Raw genomic sequence first — 17,125 nt, forward strand, 5'->3', positions numbered from 1 at the left:
CTGCCATTTTTCGCTGTTGTCCTTGCTTGCTTACCTAGTCTGTTGATTCAGCTCTGCACAGATCCAGACGTTAATACTGGCTGCCCTTGTGTAATGCCTCGATCATGGGCTGGCATATGCAAATATTGGGGGCGTACACCCCAACTGTTACGTAACAGTCGGTGTTACGTTGAGATTCGCCTGTTCTTCGGAGGTCTTTTAAACAAATTAGAATTATATAAGAAGGAGGAAACAATGGAGTTTGAGACTCACTGTATGTCTTTTCCATGTACTGAACTCTTGTTATTTAACTATGCCGAGGTAAATTCAATTTTTGAATCTAGGTCACCTTTAATGATACTTTTATGGTGCTTTTGTGTGATTTTAAAGCTTGAAACCTTCAGCTCCTTTTATTTCTATGGAAAAGAACATAGAAAACTTGGTGTTTTGCATATTCACAAAAGTTTAGAAAGACATAAGGGTGAATAAAGAGTAAATTATGACACAATTAAACATTGGTGCTCTATTAAGTGTCTCATTTTGTTGTAAATCAATTTTTTATATATCAGTCCCTGTCGCTCATTAAGTCTTTTGTCCAACAGCTTCTATCCTCTAACTGACCCATACAGTGTTCTGTTCCTTATATGAACTGTTAACAATTTTAATTTGCTTAATTTCTTATTCATGCATTTAATTACGCAGGTTTTCACTTAGTTGGAAGTCACACTGTCCTCTAATGCCTTCTCCTCAGAGGCTTTGCTGTAAAGTGATTGAACCATTTGAACCCACCACTGTGCTCCTTTTTCCTTTTGCTTCTCTTTAATGGATTGAGCTCACAGCCCTCACACATACATTCTTTATTCGTACGGGTCCCCTATGGCCTCTCCATACATCAGCGCTCTGAAGCCTTTCACCCGCTTTTGTCAAATGGACCTCCTGAATGTTAGTATTGATCTTCGTTATTGTTCTCATAGGGGACATGACTTGAACATGACGCTGTTCTTCTCTGTCCTTCACGTGTGCCGTATTATTAGACACACTTTATATATGTGGCCATTCAATCTGTTATTTCAGCTATCTGAAACAACTGTTACTTTCCTGGTCTGTTCTCACTCTTTTTGTCATTCATCCATGTCAGCGGCCATCTCGTTAAAAAGAATTGCTGAAGCTGAAAGCTTACGTTATAATAATGAAACAAATGCAAAGTGGGATAACTGATGAAAAGAATGAATAAAGGAGGAGACGTTTTGTGAATAACAAATACAGTCCGCATGCAGATACCATGGTTTTTCGTCTTGTTATGAAGTTATTCAGTCTTTTAGAGAGTTTTTGGTAACACTTTAGTATGGGAAACACATATTCACTACATTACATATTCACCCCCCAAGAACATTTTTCATAACAAGTTGATCTATGAGCATGATTGTTTAGAAAGCATTCGTTGTCTGTCACAATTCAGGCAGGATTTTTTTCTTCCGTCGGGACCTTCACTGTGAATGGCTGCTTTATCCTAGAGAATATTGATATGATAAACACTTTTAATATTCATCTGATGTAATAAATAACATGCAGTGTCCAAGGTTGGTAGCACACCTCCATCAAGGTGATGTACTGCAGCCATTTTATTCTTCGCAGTCCTGCTTTTATCAGACGCTATTGAAGAAAGAGGAGGTTTAATTGGACCGCTTGACTTCTGGATGATTAGATCTTGGGTTTTAGAGAGCTAGACTGGCAATTTGGCCAGCACTTGAAAGTGAATGTAACTGCCATTAAACACAAAGCGTCTTGGTCATCCGGAGCTTTATTCCATAAAGATTGCCAGAGCAATCTTCATCTTCGAGCCTTGTCTTTTCAACCAACAACAGATTGCCATTTTTATAATGGCCTCACTAATGATATTAAAAGCACTACACAAAACGCCATTACCAGAGTTTCTTCCATTGTACTGGTCTTTGTTTGGCACAGTTTGAATGTCTTTTGTGTCTGATGTCAGTACACTTCCATCATCTTTCATCCTTGTTGCCTGCCTGCTTCCCCCCTATCGTCAGACGACCTCTTCCTCACAGATCTGTCTGCTATCCTCTGTATGTCTTTGCTTGTTTGAACTCATTTTCAGACCAAAAACAACAACTTTAAAGGGAGTTATAAAGCAGCGGTTGGAAAAACCGAAGTGGAAGCGGTGTGAAATCTCAGTGTGTTCGCCCAAGTGTTTCTGAGGCTCTCCTTACAACCTCGGTTTTAATATTAATCCATATTTAATTAGGAATCACCCTCCTTCTTTCTTGTTTACTTAGATCTGTTGTCCTCGCTGAAGTCGGGGGGCTTGTGGAGATGCTAGTGGGGTTGACATGGGATTACTATTAATAAGCAAGTCAGGAGGGAGATAGGCTGCCTGCCATCCAGGGATTTTGTTTTTCATTTCATTAATGTTGAAATTGAAATTGCTGAACAGTATATCTCTGGATTTGTGTGGAAATATTTGCTGTTCTCGCATGACAGTGTTTGCTTTAACTAATCTGAAAAGATTGCATCAGTATTTATAAGTTAGGATCAAACATCAATGGCGCTTTAAAGGAAGTTCTCTTCAAATTTACTTTATGCCAAAAAGTGCTGTTTATCTTGGTCTGTATATCACATATGGGACGTAAATTTGGCTTTGGCAAAAAAATCTGTTATATTTTGCAGCTTATTATGGCCAAGAACCACCTACTTAAACAGAAAAGGTCTGACCTATTTGAAGTGACCAAACTCAATTAGTTTTGCTTTTTCATGCTGTTTGAGGCAATTTTGTTTATCAGAAATAACTGATATGGTTGTGCAAAATTCAGAATTCCTTTTCACTTTATCTATTTATACAGACTTTGCTTCGTTAAAAATTCCAGTTATATGAATTTCAGTTCATTTTAATTCAGAATGCCACACAACCCTGGTTGACAGCTCGGTAGAAGACTATAAAAAAATAATTGAGCCGCACTCTATGATCATATATACAGAAAAAAATAGTAAAATACAGCACTATTCAAAAGTTTTGGGTCAGTAAGATTTTTTTTTTATTTATTATTTTATTTAGTAAATATGCATTAAACTGATCAAATGTGACAGTAAAGTCATTTATAAGTTACAGAAGATTTCTATTTACTTTTGGATTCATCCTAAAAAAAAAATCTATCACCACAAAAATATTAAACAGCACAGCTGTTTCCGACATTGATAATAATAAAAAATGTTTCTTGAGCATCAAATCAGCATTTTTAGTATGATTTCTGAAGGATCATGTGACACTGAAGGCTGGTGTAATGATGCTGAAAATTCAGCTTTGCCATCACAGAAATAAATTACATTTTAGATATATTAAAACAGAAAACAGTTATTTTAAATTGTATTATTTCACAACTGTACAACTGTATTTTTTATCAAATAAATCCAGCCTTGGTGAGACATTGAAAAATTCAACAACAACAACAACAACAACAACAACAAATCAGAAATCTTAACCACAAACACTGGATAGTTAATGTTAATATGACTTAGAAATCAGAATTTATGTCCATCCAAAATTAATAGGTACAGATTATTTCACAGACATCTGAAACTCTGAAACATCCGAAAATACAATTCGGATATTTTTTACTTGGTAGAAGGTGCTTCAAACAAAATAACTGATGCCACTAACTTACCAGTTCTTAGCATTTTCAAGGTAACAAGCATCAAATGGTCAGTGGATTAACTACGGATGATCAATACGTTTTGTGTCTGCTAACTGCAATAGCAGCCCTTTCCTAATAGATCTAACTGTTAAATAAACCTCTGAAACATCTACCACATGATGAAACAAGTGTTCCAGTAACTCTGAATCCGTCAGAAAGTTCAAGTGCAAGGAAAACTTTCACAACTGTAATAAGATTACAGATTAGGAGCCGCCTCTTCAGTCAACCCACAGAAAACACTCATGCTCTGGTGAAGCCGCACAGGAGAAATGGCAGCCAGTGTTGACTTAATGTCAGCTATACATTTAGCTTTCTGCCTGGCAAGGGCCAGGAAAGAGAATCTAATTTATCTGGAGTCTCAGAGGCATGATGACTGCCATACTCTGACATTACACACACACATATACTCACACCCTTGGGTAAATAGCCTTCCACCAGCCTCTCTCATTCACTTTCTCACTCACTCACGCAGGCATCCGAGCATGCCGAGGCATTCACAGTGCACCAATGAGTTATCGAATGATTGACACCATGCAGCCAGTCTAAATGGCTATTGGTATTCATCAAAAGACTGCCACAAAGAATAACAGGCTTAAAATGCATGTGGGTCTAAACCTTTCTAAATGTTTCTCCTATGCCTTCTATTCCAGAAAGGGATTCCCATCGGGGCCTTCTGTAAAGACTTCAATGAGAAAACCAAAGACCTCAAAGAAGGCATCCCTCTTCCCATCAAGATCAATGTGAAGGTAATGTAACCACTAATTAGGAATACAGTTATCGTTTTCTCCATGTCAACACCACTTTACCAATCAGTCACAAATGTGATGTCTTGGGGGGCCTCATAATACACCTTACTCTTTCAATCAATATTGCTCTCGTTTGTTTTACCACTTGTTTTCTCAGTTTATGAGTTCCCGGGGGTGCTCGTTTACATTTGCATCCCAGGCGCATTAGCAAACAGCATTAGATGCTTCTCGAATGCCAGAGCACAGATTAAGCCTTCTACTGACATTATGATCAAATGAAGGTATTGAACGAAGTGGATTAAACAGAAGAACGGAGCTTTCCCAATCTGAGCGTGACTCGTAAACGAGGAATAGTCACTGATGCGGCGTGTGCAATGTTCACCTGGCCTAGGTTTATCTCCTCTCTCACCTTCTCAGGGAGCTTCAGCAAGTTTATTATTATGTTTTGTCAAGGGCACACTTTTCATCATAGTGTTTGCAGTCAAAGACCGTGAACGTACTCCAAAGTTTCTCAAAGTCTGATGGATCCCTCACTTGTGTGCATTAGCAGCTTTTTCCCGACACCTTTTAGTCTTTGTTTCTCTCGTACAGTCATTCTGCCTCCTCTAATCTATTCTCTCCCATTTTTCACCCACCCTCTGTAACAAAATGAGAGGTCTAGCACTTTCTCATATTCTCACTCTTAAATAAAGATGGATTGATGGCTGTTAGTAATGCTTGCCGAGTCGGTGACAGATCGCAGGGGCATTTGAGCAAAGGCCCATTATGAAGGTTGCTAGAAATGGCTTTTTATTACGGAGGGGTCATTGATCACAAATTTTAAAGTGGCACGACTGCGTGAAATGAGAGTTCTCATTACAGGTCTCCATCTCTTTTACATTACAGAAGTGTTGAAAAGCTCTTGTGTGATTTCAATTGGAAGTCCCACTTTCGTTAACCTTCTGTGTCTAAGCGAAATGGGGTGATGCAGTGGCAGTCCAGACAGCGGTGCAGACATTGTGAGAAAATTATATGGCCACATTATGCTCCGGCACTGCCACCAAACCCAGTCTAGGGTGTTTTAATGTCTCTGGCTCATGTTTAATGTGCTGTCTCAGTCACAATCCAAACACATAATCTTTTCTTCTGAGCTGATTAAGCGAGTGTCCGTGGTCCAGTTCTGGCCACAGTTTGAATCTAGAGGCTTCCGTTGCATAAAGTAGAACTAGACATCTTCGGCAACAATGTCACCTTCATCTAGCTCATCCCTTTGTGTTGTCCTGTCAGTTGCGGTTGCCTGAGGGTAAAAATTGTCAGCCTTTGTTGTTGGCACTCCTCTGCAGGTACATCAGCTCTCGTTCCAGGACCAGCTGCAAGAGGGAGAGAGAGGAAAATGTGCACCTCAGTGCTGTTGTCATTCATCATTCGTTCTTTGCATACACATGCAACAGCCCACTGTGATTTTTGACTTCTTGACATGATCATTTCTCATCTTTTTTGCAGTAATAAACTACATTTACATATTCTGAAGAAACTGAGTGCTGTGGTGCTCATTCATGCAAAAATTGCTGCTACATTGTTAAGGTGTGGTGGTTGGTTGCCTGCCAGAACATTGCTACATGGTTGCTAAGGTGTTCTGAGCAGTTTTAGCACGTTGCTAGGTGGTTGCTCGTGTTCTGACACATTTGTTTTGTGGTTCTGGTTGTTTGTTTTTCTTTAGTTTTTGTTGGTCTGATTGGGGACTGGGGCATGAATTGAGCACACCTGAATCTTGTCATGGCACCTTATTTAAATATAGTGGTCCTGTTATGCCTTTTTACAAAGTCTTGATTTTGTTTTTGTGGTGAACTAGAATATGCTTTCATGCTTGATTGTTCATTCTGTAAAGTTTCGCTTATTTTACATTATTACAGCACCTCTCTCCCCAGTTTGGGTGCCGTTTATGCACTGTTTAGTTCCTGTTTTGATGAAGCCCCTCCATCCGAAATACGAAATGTGCTGTGATTGGTCAGCTGGCCCAGTGTGTTTGATTGGCACCACTTAGGACGTGTTCGGGAAACGTCACCATAACAGCAAGCTCTAATCAGATGTAAATATTAAGGATGGCATCAATTTCAAACCAATTCAAGCACCATTTAATCATGATATTTGTCAGAAAACTATGATAATACAAACAGTAATCCATCACAAAACCATGGTTACTTTCCCAAGGGGTGATAAACAGCCTTACAAAAGCAACAGTAAACACTATATTATTATCAACACTAATGTTGGCTAGCCCTTTGTTTACATCATAGCAACAACTTAAAACTTATAATTGGAACTGTTAATAGAAAACACAAAAAACATATCAACAGATTGTGTGATCCACCAACAACAGATTGTCCCGATAAAAATGGGACCTACTCCATTTCAAGAAAACCCATAGCCTGCATTGTACTCTCTTAGGTTCTGGAAGATTTTTTTCCTCATATTCCGTGGGTGGGGATTATTTAAATGAGTAAGATTATGACTTCACAAAACCCAGGAAAAACACATTGTAGTCTAAATGAGCCATTCATTGTAGCTCTTGGAAAGTGGATTCTGTTAAATAAAATATCTTCCTTTTGGAGTGAACTTTGTAACCTTGCAGATCTTTTTTTATGCTCAAACAGCGACATTACACACTAACTAAAGTTGAAAAAGTGAAAAAGCATAATAGGCCCCTTTTAAACAGCGTGCAGTTGTTAGTATGAGCCGCTCCTAAGCTGCTGCTTAGGCAGTTTGCCAAACCCGCGCTCCAGTTTTGAGAATATTTGTTTTGTTTCGCCTCCATGCATTTGTTCTGACAACGCTCAGTTATTCGTTTGTCCCTTGCAGTCATGACTGACCAACATTATCGATTACTGATATTTTGATTATGTGGTTTTTTTTTGGTGTTGTCTCGCCTAAATGTTGTATCTCTTAGCCAGGTGTGACACTCAGGTGTTCAGGGTGGTTTCTTGGTGGTTACTTACTGGCATAAGAGCCCATCCCCAGTCTCCTTGACATCTAAAATTAAAAACTATTAAAAACACTGTATTATGCTGTCAGGCCAGTAGTTGGCGATGTTACTTTGTAAAGAAGAACTACGCGGCTATAGACTGCACACGCAATACACATACGCTTGACGTGACCGTTTTCACAAATTTGTGTGACAATAACGGCGTTGTTTTTAGAAACTTGCACTTTGAAACCCATTTTCAAAAGTTTGCATTTTCAGGCCCCCAAAACACTGTTGTGAAAATGAACGGCAAAACACATAAGTTTTTCATGGTTGTGTAAATGCCCCCTTATTCTGATCCCTAGTTACCAGTGCTTTTTTTTTACATGTGCTTTTGTCATTATTGTTTTGTTTTTTTTGTATTTCAATCTAGCCTTAATTTTTATTTCAGTTTTAGTTTGTTTTTTTCATTTTGGTACTTCATCTTAAAGTTATTTTATTTCAGTTCTTCATCTAATATTCATATTTTATTTTAGTGCAGCTTTTTTCAATTAATGAAAATGCATTTTAATAGTTTTGCGTTTTAATTCCACCCAACCCAAAGACTCTGCAGCACATAACAACAAAAAAAAATTGTGCATAAAGAAATACAATAACTGTAGAGAAAAATCAATCATAAAGAAAAATGATGAGGAAAAACTTTTTATTATTTGCAGCATTTATGAAACTCTTAAGGAACAGATCCCCCAAAAATGAAACTTGTCATCATTTGCTCACCCTCATGTGGTTCCAAACATGTTTGACACTTTCTTCTTTTGAGGCATTTTGATAAGTGTTCATCCTGTTCATTTTAATACAATGAAAATAAATGATGACCAAGGCCTATCAAGCTCTAAAAAGGGGGGGGAAAGCTAGATAAAATGAGTCAATATGACTCATGTGCTATATTGCAAGCCATAAAACAGCTTTCATTGTATAGAAAAGAGCAATTTGGAATTTCTACTATAAATAACGTCTTTTGTATTCCACAAAAACAAACGTCAGATGGGTTTATAAAGACGTGAGGTTGAGTAAATGATGACGAATGTTTATATATTGGGTAAACTATCCTTTTAAGAGATCCGGAATGTAAAACTCCATTGCCAAACAAAGAAAAAATGTCTTTTTATGATTAATTTTTCGAGTCTTACAGGCAGATTAGGCCCTAAAGCTAGCGTCCTCACTATACTGATGAGCATTTGACAGGGATTGAAGATTAGCCTGAGCTATACATGATCTTTAGCTGCAGGGGGTATGGAGAAAATTCTGGTTGAGTTTGCAGCACAATGCTTGCTTTAGGCTTGAGCTGGACGGCTGCAATGCATTTTAGCCAGGCTGTCTCCCCAAGTCAGACTGCCTGTGAAGTCCCAGTTGTCCCATTAAGCTGTCTGCTGCACTCTCATTGTTTTTGAGCTCCTCTATGCAGACTAATCCCTGCCTTAAAGCTTTGGTTTCGGCAGGCCTGACAGTGGAGGGTGTGTGCCGGGGGAATGGAGGGTGTGGATGCTTGCGCCTGGCTTCACTCGACTCGACAGAGTTTAGTCAGACTGAGAGACTGTCAGAGTCTATGGATGCCAATGAGATTCTGTCAGGCTCCAGAGACTCTATTGGATGCTATAGGATTTTAGCTCTTCTCGCTCTCAAAGAAGATAGTGTTTGTGATATCACCTGCTATGTGTGATGAGACTGAGAGCGATAGCTTGACGCCCACAAACACAAAAACGAAAATAACTTTTCGTTCCCACAGTCTCAACAGATAATCTTCAAAAACATAAACTCGGCACGCAGTCCATAATGTTTCAAATTAACTGCAGTAGATAAGAGTGTTCTCAAATATTGTAAGCTTTATTTATATATCATCCATTATGTAGTTTTATGTGATTTTTATGACATTGACATTTTACTTAATTTAGATTCTTTTCACACAACATGGGTTTATTTCACATTTTCATTTGATGGAGAGCAAGGATCATTTTATTTTTCTCTTTAAATGTATGTGCATGTAATGAGCACACACCCCACTCCTCGCTTTTGACGGGGCAACAGTTGCAGTCCTGGTTCATTTCATGCCTTAGGCACAAGATATGGGGAAAAACAACGTTATTAATGACATTTAGTGGTTCTTTATACAGTGGTGTTCAGAATTATTGGCACCCTTGGTAAATATGATCAAAGGTCACTATAAAAATAATTTTACATTGTTTGTCCTTTTGATCTTTAATTCATTAAAATTAGCAAAAATCTTACTTTTCATTGAAGGAAAAGAATTGAAAGTGGGGGGAAAATCACATTATGAAATAAATGTTTTTCTCCAAAACACATTGGCCACAATTATTGGCACCCTTTTATTCAATACTTTTTACAACCTCCTTTTGCCAAGATAACAGCTCTGAGTCTTCACCTATAATGCCTGATGAGTTTGGAGAACACCTGACAAGAGATCAGAGACCATTCCTCCATACAGAATGTCTCCAGATCCTTCAGATTCCAGCTCCATGCTGGTGCTTCTTCTCTTCAGTTCACTCCACTCATTTTCTTTAGGGTTCAGGTCAGGGAACTGGGAAGACCATGGCAGAAGCTTCATTTTGTGCTCAGTGACACATTTTTGTGTTGGTTTTGATGTTTGTTTTGGATCATTGTCCTGATGGAAGATCCAATCAAGGCCCATTATTGGATTTCTAGCAGAAGTATTTTTTTATCTGTTGGTATTTGATAGAATCCATGATACCATGTATCTGAACAAGATGTCCAGGACCTCCAGCAGAAAAATAGGCCCACAACATTAAAGATCCAGCAGCATATTTAACCGTGGGCATGGGGTACTTTTTATCCATGTGTGCACCAAACCCATCTGGTGGGTTTGCTGCCAAAAAGCTCTTTTTTTAGTTTCATCTGACCATAGAAGCCGTTCCCGTTTGAAGTCTTGTCTGACAACTGAATATGCTGGAGATTGTTTCTGGATGAGTCTTTCTGAGACTCAAGACTCAACTAATCTCTGCAATTCTCCAGCTGTGATCCTTGGAGAGTCTTTGGCCACTCAAACTTTCCTCCTCACCACGCATTAGGACGATTTAGACACACATCCTCTTCCAGGCAGATTTGTAACATCTTTAGTTGATTGGAACTTCTTAATTATTGCCCTAATAGTGGCATTTGGATTTTCAAAACTTTAGCTATTTTCTTACAGACATTTTCTATTTTGTGAAGCTCAACAATCTTTTGCTGCACATCAGAACTATATTCTTTGTTTTTACTCATGATGAATGATTACGGGAATTTGGCCTTTGTGTTTCCTCATGTTTATACTCCTGTGGAACAGGAAGTCATGGCTGGACAATTTCATGTTTATGATCACCCTGGTGTGCTAAAAAAAAAAAAAAAATTGGGAATATGAATGGGAATATACTTCAGAGATATATTACTCATAAAAAATTCTAGGGGTGCCAATAATTCTGACCACAACTGTATATGTAACAAACAAGTACCATAGCAAACTTGCCACTGAACTTGACAGCCAGGGATCATTATAAATTTGTCTTATTTATATCATTTACACACATCAGATATTTATTTATTATCACATTGTTTGTTCACATTGTTGTTGTTTTTTTATGTATTGTCTTATTTTCCTCTTACTATGTCAATTTTATTGTATCTCCTTCCACATGTATGCATGCTATGTACGTATAAAAAGTCTTGTTTATGGTCTGATTTAAAATTGTACTGACATTTTTAATAATTCATTTTGTATTCCTAAGTGAAAAAGTCATATAAGTGACATGAATGTAGGAAATTTAAGCAAAGTTTAATGGAAATTCAAAGCAAATAATCTCCATCATGTACAAATTGATTGGACTGACTGTTTTGATCTAGAATTGGAAATTTCTGCCATAGAATCTTAGACAAACTTCATTAGCAAAGATACAAATATATACACATCCGCACTATAGTTTGGTCTCAGTAAGATATTAAGCAAAAACACATTAAATTCATCAAATAGTGACAAGAAAGACATTTCTAATATTAGAAAAGATTTCTATTGCAAATAAATTTTGTTCTTTTGAACTTTCTATTCATCAAAGTTTCTTTTGAGCATCAAATCAGCATATGTGACCCTGGACCACAAAACCATAAGGGTCAATTTAAAAATAAATAAATAAATAAATACGCTTTCCATTGATGTATGGTTTTTTAGAATAGGACAATTTTTAGCTGAGATACGCCTATTTGAAAATCTGTAATCTAAGGGCACAAAAAAATCAAAATATTGAGAAAATCGCCTTTAAAGTTGTCCAAATGAAGTCCTTAGCAATGCATATCCACTCACAAAAATACATTTTTGATATATTTATAGTAGGAAATTTACAAAATATCTTCATGGAACATGATCTTTACTTAATATCCTAATGATTTCTGGCATAAAAGAAAAATCGATCATTTTGACCCATACATTGTATTGGCTATTGCTACAAATACACCCGTGCGACTTATGACTGGTTTTGTGGTCCAGGGTCACATTAGAATGATTTCTGAATGATCATGTGACACTGAACACTGGAGTATAATGACTGCTGGAAACACATGAATAATAAATTACATTTAAAATATATTAAAATAGAAAACTGTAATATTAATTTGTAATAATATTTCACAATATTACTGTTTTAACTGTATTTTTGATTAGATAAATGCAGCAGTGGTGAGCATAAGAGCATTTCTTCAAAGATCTTACTGACCCCAAAAACTTCTGAACATTTTTTTTTTCTTAGTTCCACCTGGCTCTGAAATTGATGAAATGAAATGACGTTTCTGACTGAGCTTACCCCTCTTTTCTTTCCACCAGTCGGACAGGACGTATGACCTGAAAATTGGGCAGCCCACTGTGTCTTACTTCTTGAAACAGGCCGCCGGCATTGAAAAAGGAGCCGGAAAGACTGGTAAGCGAACCTTATTACAAGCAGGGCAGCTGTGGCCATACATCCTTCCTTCAATCTCTCAGCAGTCTATTTGTATATCTTGCCACTGCCTTATGTTTCAGTAATGGACAGACTTTCCCCTGCGGGGTGTTTTGGTTCAGATTGAATTTTTTCAACTGATGATATATTGACGATGAGCTGCACTGGTAGAAAGCCGTGCAATCACTAAGGGGAGCGCTGTGGTGAAGGTTGCATTTTAAAAAAAGGAGAATTATGGATTTGCTTCATTTTCATACATTCCACTCCATCTCAATTATTCTTTCTTATGCGCCTACTCTTTCCCTCCCCCTTTCTTTCTGTTACCTCTCGCCTTCACTCCATCTCCACTTCCGATTTGTTCAATCATGACCAACCACACCTCCTGCTGTTTTCTCTTTCTGTGCTGCTGTGTTTCATCACCTCTCTCTTTCTCCTTCCACCTTGTCCCTCCACTTTCCTGTATCTCTCAGGGCATGAGATCGCAGGTATGGTGACCGTGAGTGCCGTATATGAGATTGCACAGGTCAAATCGCAGGATGACAGCTTTAAGCTGCAGGACACCTCCATGCAGAACGTTGTCAAGAGCATCATCGGTTCAGCCAGATCCCTCGGCATCAAAATCGTCAATGAGTGAGAGTCCTTCAAACTTCATTCTACTGCATTATTCACAACATACAATACCAGTGAAATGTTTCAATACACAAACTCATTAATGACATTTTCTACATTTTATAACAACAGTAATGTCTTCAAAGCTATAGAATAACAGAAGTGGATGTTATGTTATGACCAAAAACGTAAAGAAAATAATAATTATATATATATATAAAAATATTAAAACAAATATAAACTACCATTTAAATATTTGGGGTCAGTAAGGTTCTTTTTTAAGAAATTATTCATCAAGGACGCATTATTTGATCAAAAGTGACAGACTTTTAAATTATATTATGATTTCCACAAAAATATTCAATATATCGATAATAATAAGAAATGTTTCTTCAGCACCAAATCAGCATATTAGAATGATTTCTGTAGGATCATGTGACACTGAAGACTGCAGTAATGATGCTGAAAATTCAGCTTTGCATCACAGGAATAAATTACATCTTAAAATATATTAAAATAGAAAATAGTTATTTTAAATTGTAATAATATTTTACAATATTACCGTCTTTACTGTATTTTGATCAAATAATTGCGGCCTTGTGAGCATAAGATACATTAAAAATCTTGCCAATCCCTTATACTTTTGAATGGTAGTGTATCTCTTAAAATATAATTAAAATTTTAGTTTTATGAAAACTGTGTTTGTAGGCATAAATTATATACAAAATTTTTACAAGCATTTACAGTTTCTTTCATGTTTTCTGCATGTCTGGTCTCTACTGTGAGTTTTAAGCATCCATCTTTTCCTTGTATAAATATTTCAGACATCCCACCACCTAGTAAAGACCTTAATAAGAGATGTGAATAAATAATGGCTGAATAAATCAAGTCTTACTCCACACGCTCGGCAATGACTTCAGTTCCTGTGCTCATTTGGAATTTCTCACTGTTGAGAATTGAGCTTGATTTGCAGGCTTTTAAAAATGAATCATAAAATTCATGTTTTGTATAATTAATGCCTTAATAATGCTGAGAAATTGTAAGGGATGCTGCTAGCTTCATTATTGACACTATTCATTTGAGAAATGTTTGCTTGACACCTGCGACACCAGTCTGTGCGACGTCAAATGTCAACATTTTGACAGACAAAAAAGCAGCCTGTTCCGTTAGCAGAGTCTGGTCTTTTTCTTAAACCGAAGCTCTTTAATAAATGAACCATGTCACCTAGGTGCAAATGCTCAGACCCATCATCTTCACTTGGGGGAAGAGCGATGCTCGCCTTGCATTTCAATTGATCGCTAGAAATGTTTGAAATTCTAATGTAATGTCGATGTATCTGTTGATATGCCTCTAATCTCCGTCTTCTCTGTCGGTTCCCCCCTCTGTCTCTCTGACTATCCCCCCCCCTCCTGTCATCCCTCTGTCAGCCTGTCACCAGTGGAGTACGGGGAGTTTCTCCGAGAGCGTGAGCAGAGACTGAAGGCAGAAGCGGAGGCAGCCGCTGCTGAGGCAGCACTAGTAAAGAAGAAATGAAGAGCTGCTGTGTGCTAGTTATTTATCAGTACAAAACCCCCATTCACACGGATTCGTCCCACTATTCCGGATGTGTTTTTCTAATAAAATTCTGCTGTTTTGCATCCAAGTATATTGAAGTGTATTTTTTTCCCAGTATCTCTCATTGTTGACTCTATCCTGTCTCCTCTCTTTTCTCTACCTCCCCCACTCACTCTTTTCTTGTCTCTGCCTCCTACAGCCTTTTTTAGGCCTCTGAGCCACTTTCACCTACTCTTTCTCTCACATCCAGTGGCTCACCCATCTCTCTTAACCATCTCTGGGTAATAATCCAGGGTTTTTTTTATAACTTCTGTGCTGAAGTAGATTGCCCTTTGGCAACACGGTGACAAAAAAAAAAATACAGGTTCATATGCAATGGCAAATCAGGACATGTTTAATACTTATTTTAACCAATTGGATGCACCCAAACTGGTAGAAAAGTTTGTCTCAATGCCTTTGCTACAGTTTCTAATGTGTTTCTTGCATAACTGATATGTTGTCTGGGCTATATAATCAGATTCCAAGAATGAATTACTTGGAAATAAATCAGACTATAGTTACTTAATATTCACAAAATGGCAACAAATAATTCATAATTAATTGATTCTTTCTTATTTTATCTATTCTTATCTATTCGATCTATTATATTTATTATCTTGTTCATACAGTACCTGTCAAAAGTTTGGAAACATTACAGTTTTTTAATGTTTTTGAAAGAAGTCTCTTATATTCTCCAAGGCTGCATTTATTTAATCAAAAACCGTAATATTTCAAAATATTATATATAAATATATAATATAATAATATAAATTTCTGTTTTAATATATTTTCAAATGTAATTTATTCCTGTGATGGCAAAGCTGAATTTTCTCTAGTGTTCAGTGTCACATGATCCTTCAGAAATCATACTAATATGCTGATTTGCTGCTCAAGAAACATTTCTTGTCATTATTATCAATGTTGGAAACAGTTGTGCTGCCACTAGTCAGGTGACTATAATTACATGGATAATCGGTAGGCCACACTGCATAAACAAATAAAATGTTTCATCTTTTTTAATACGTGTTTTATTTGGCTTTTATTTATAATTTATTTCTTTTAATGTTACATTTTTACACATTTTTAATGGCATGATGTAATTTTAAATGAACAAAGTCTGATCACACAGGTGATCTGAGATCCTGGGCATCTTTCTCCTGGTGTTTTTCAGAGTCAGAGGAAAGGTCTCTTTACTGCCTAAGTTATTGTAACTGTGACCTTAACTGTCTACCATCTGTAAACTGTTAGTGTCTTAAAGGTGCCATCGAACGTTTTTTTACAAGATGTAATATAAGTCTAAGGTGTCCCCTGAATGTGTCTGTGAAGTTTCAGCTCAAAATACCCCATAGATTTTTTTTAATGCATTTTTTAACTGCCTATTTTGATGCATAATTAGAAATGCGCCGATTCATGTTGCGGCCCCTTTAAATGCTCACGCTCCCCGCCCACGGAGCTCGCGCTTGCCTTAAACAGTGCATAAACAAAGTTTACACTGCTAATATAACCCTCAAAATGGATCTTTACAAAGTGTTCGTCATGCATACTGCATGCATGCGTCGGTTTATGTGAGTATAGTATTTATTTGGATGTTTACATTTGATTCTGAATGAGTTTGAGGCTATGCTTCGTGGCTAACGGCTAATGCTACACTGTTGGAGAGATTTATAAAGAATGAAGTTGTGTTTATGAATTATACAGACTGCAAGTGTTTAATAATGAAAATAATGACAGTCTTGTCTCCGTGAATACAGTAATAACCGATGGTAACTTTAACCACATTTAATAGTACATTAGCAACATGCTAATGAAACATTTAGAAAGACAATTTACAATATCACTAAAAATATCATGTTATCATGGATCATGTCAGTTATTATTGCTCCATCTGCCATTTTTCGCTATTGTTCTTGCTTGCTTACCTATTCTGATGATTCAGCTGTGCACATCCAGACGTCCTGCCCTTGTCTAATGGCTTGAACATGGGCTGGCATATGCAAATGTTGGGGGCGTACACCCCGATGTAACAGTCTGTGTTATGTTGAGATTCGCCTGTTCTTCAGAGGTCTTTTAAACAAATGAGATTTATATAAGAAGGAGGAAACAATGGTGTTTGAGACTCACTGTATGTAATTTCCATGTACTGAACTCTTGTTATTTAACTATGCCAATATAAATTCAATTTTTAATTCTAGGGCACCTTTAAGGACTTTTGCACAGGTGCTTGTACAATAATTTATGGTTCATTAAACAAGCATGAAAGACATTGTTTTAAAGGTGACCTATTATGCAAAATTCACCTTTATAAGGTGTTTGAACACCGATGTGTGTCCAGAGTAAACAACCAGCCTATAATGGTAAAAATCCCCCACTCCTTTATTAATATTCCCCATAATAATGCCTCTCATAAATGGTCTCTCCAAACGATCAGTCGTAAGAAGAAGCCCCACCCATGACTGGTGACAGAATGTGCTCTATTATCTTAGCTCCTCCCCTGAGTGAGCTCTACACAGTTTGCCATGTTTATCTCTTCGCCAGAGCATTTAACAGCAGCATTCA

At 37.2% G+C, this 17,125-nt stretch overlaps 1 protein-coding gene across 1 annotated transcript in view; it reads left to right on the forward strand.

Annotated features, from left to right (window-relative positions):
- The window catches only part of mrpl11 (mitochondrial ribosomal protein L11), a 45,154-nt gene extending 30,536 nt beyond the window's left edge, over window positions 1–14,618 (forward strand). Inside the window, exons 3-6 of the mRNA XM_048176384.1 lie at window positions 4,337–4,432; window positions 12,256–12,349; window positions 12,838–12,997; window positions 14,404–14,618. Of these exons, the coding sequence (XP_048032341.1) occupies window positions 4,337–4,432; window positions 12,256–12,349; window positions 12,838–12,997; window positions 14,404–14,509 (456 nt within the window). The 3' untranslated portion in view covers window positions 14,510–14,618. The remainder of the gene's footprint in view (window positions 1–4,336; window positions 4,433–12,255; window positions 12,350–12,837; window positions 12,998–14,403) is intronic.
- The last annotated feature ends 2,507 nt before the right edge of the window (window positions 14,619–17,125 follow it).

The sequence above is a fragment of the Megalobrama amblycephala genome, linkage group LG23 (genome assembly GCF_018812025.1).
Source record: "Megalobrama amblycephala isolate DHTTF-2021 linkage group LG23, ASM1881202v1, whole genome shotgun sequence".
Lineage (NCBI taxonomy): Eukaryota > Metazoa > Chordata > Actinopteri > Cypriniformes > Xenocyprididae > Megalobrama > Megalobrama amblycephala.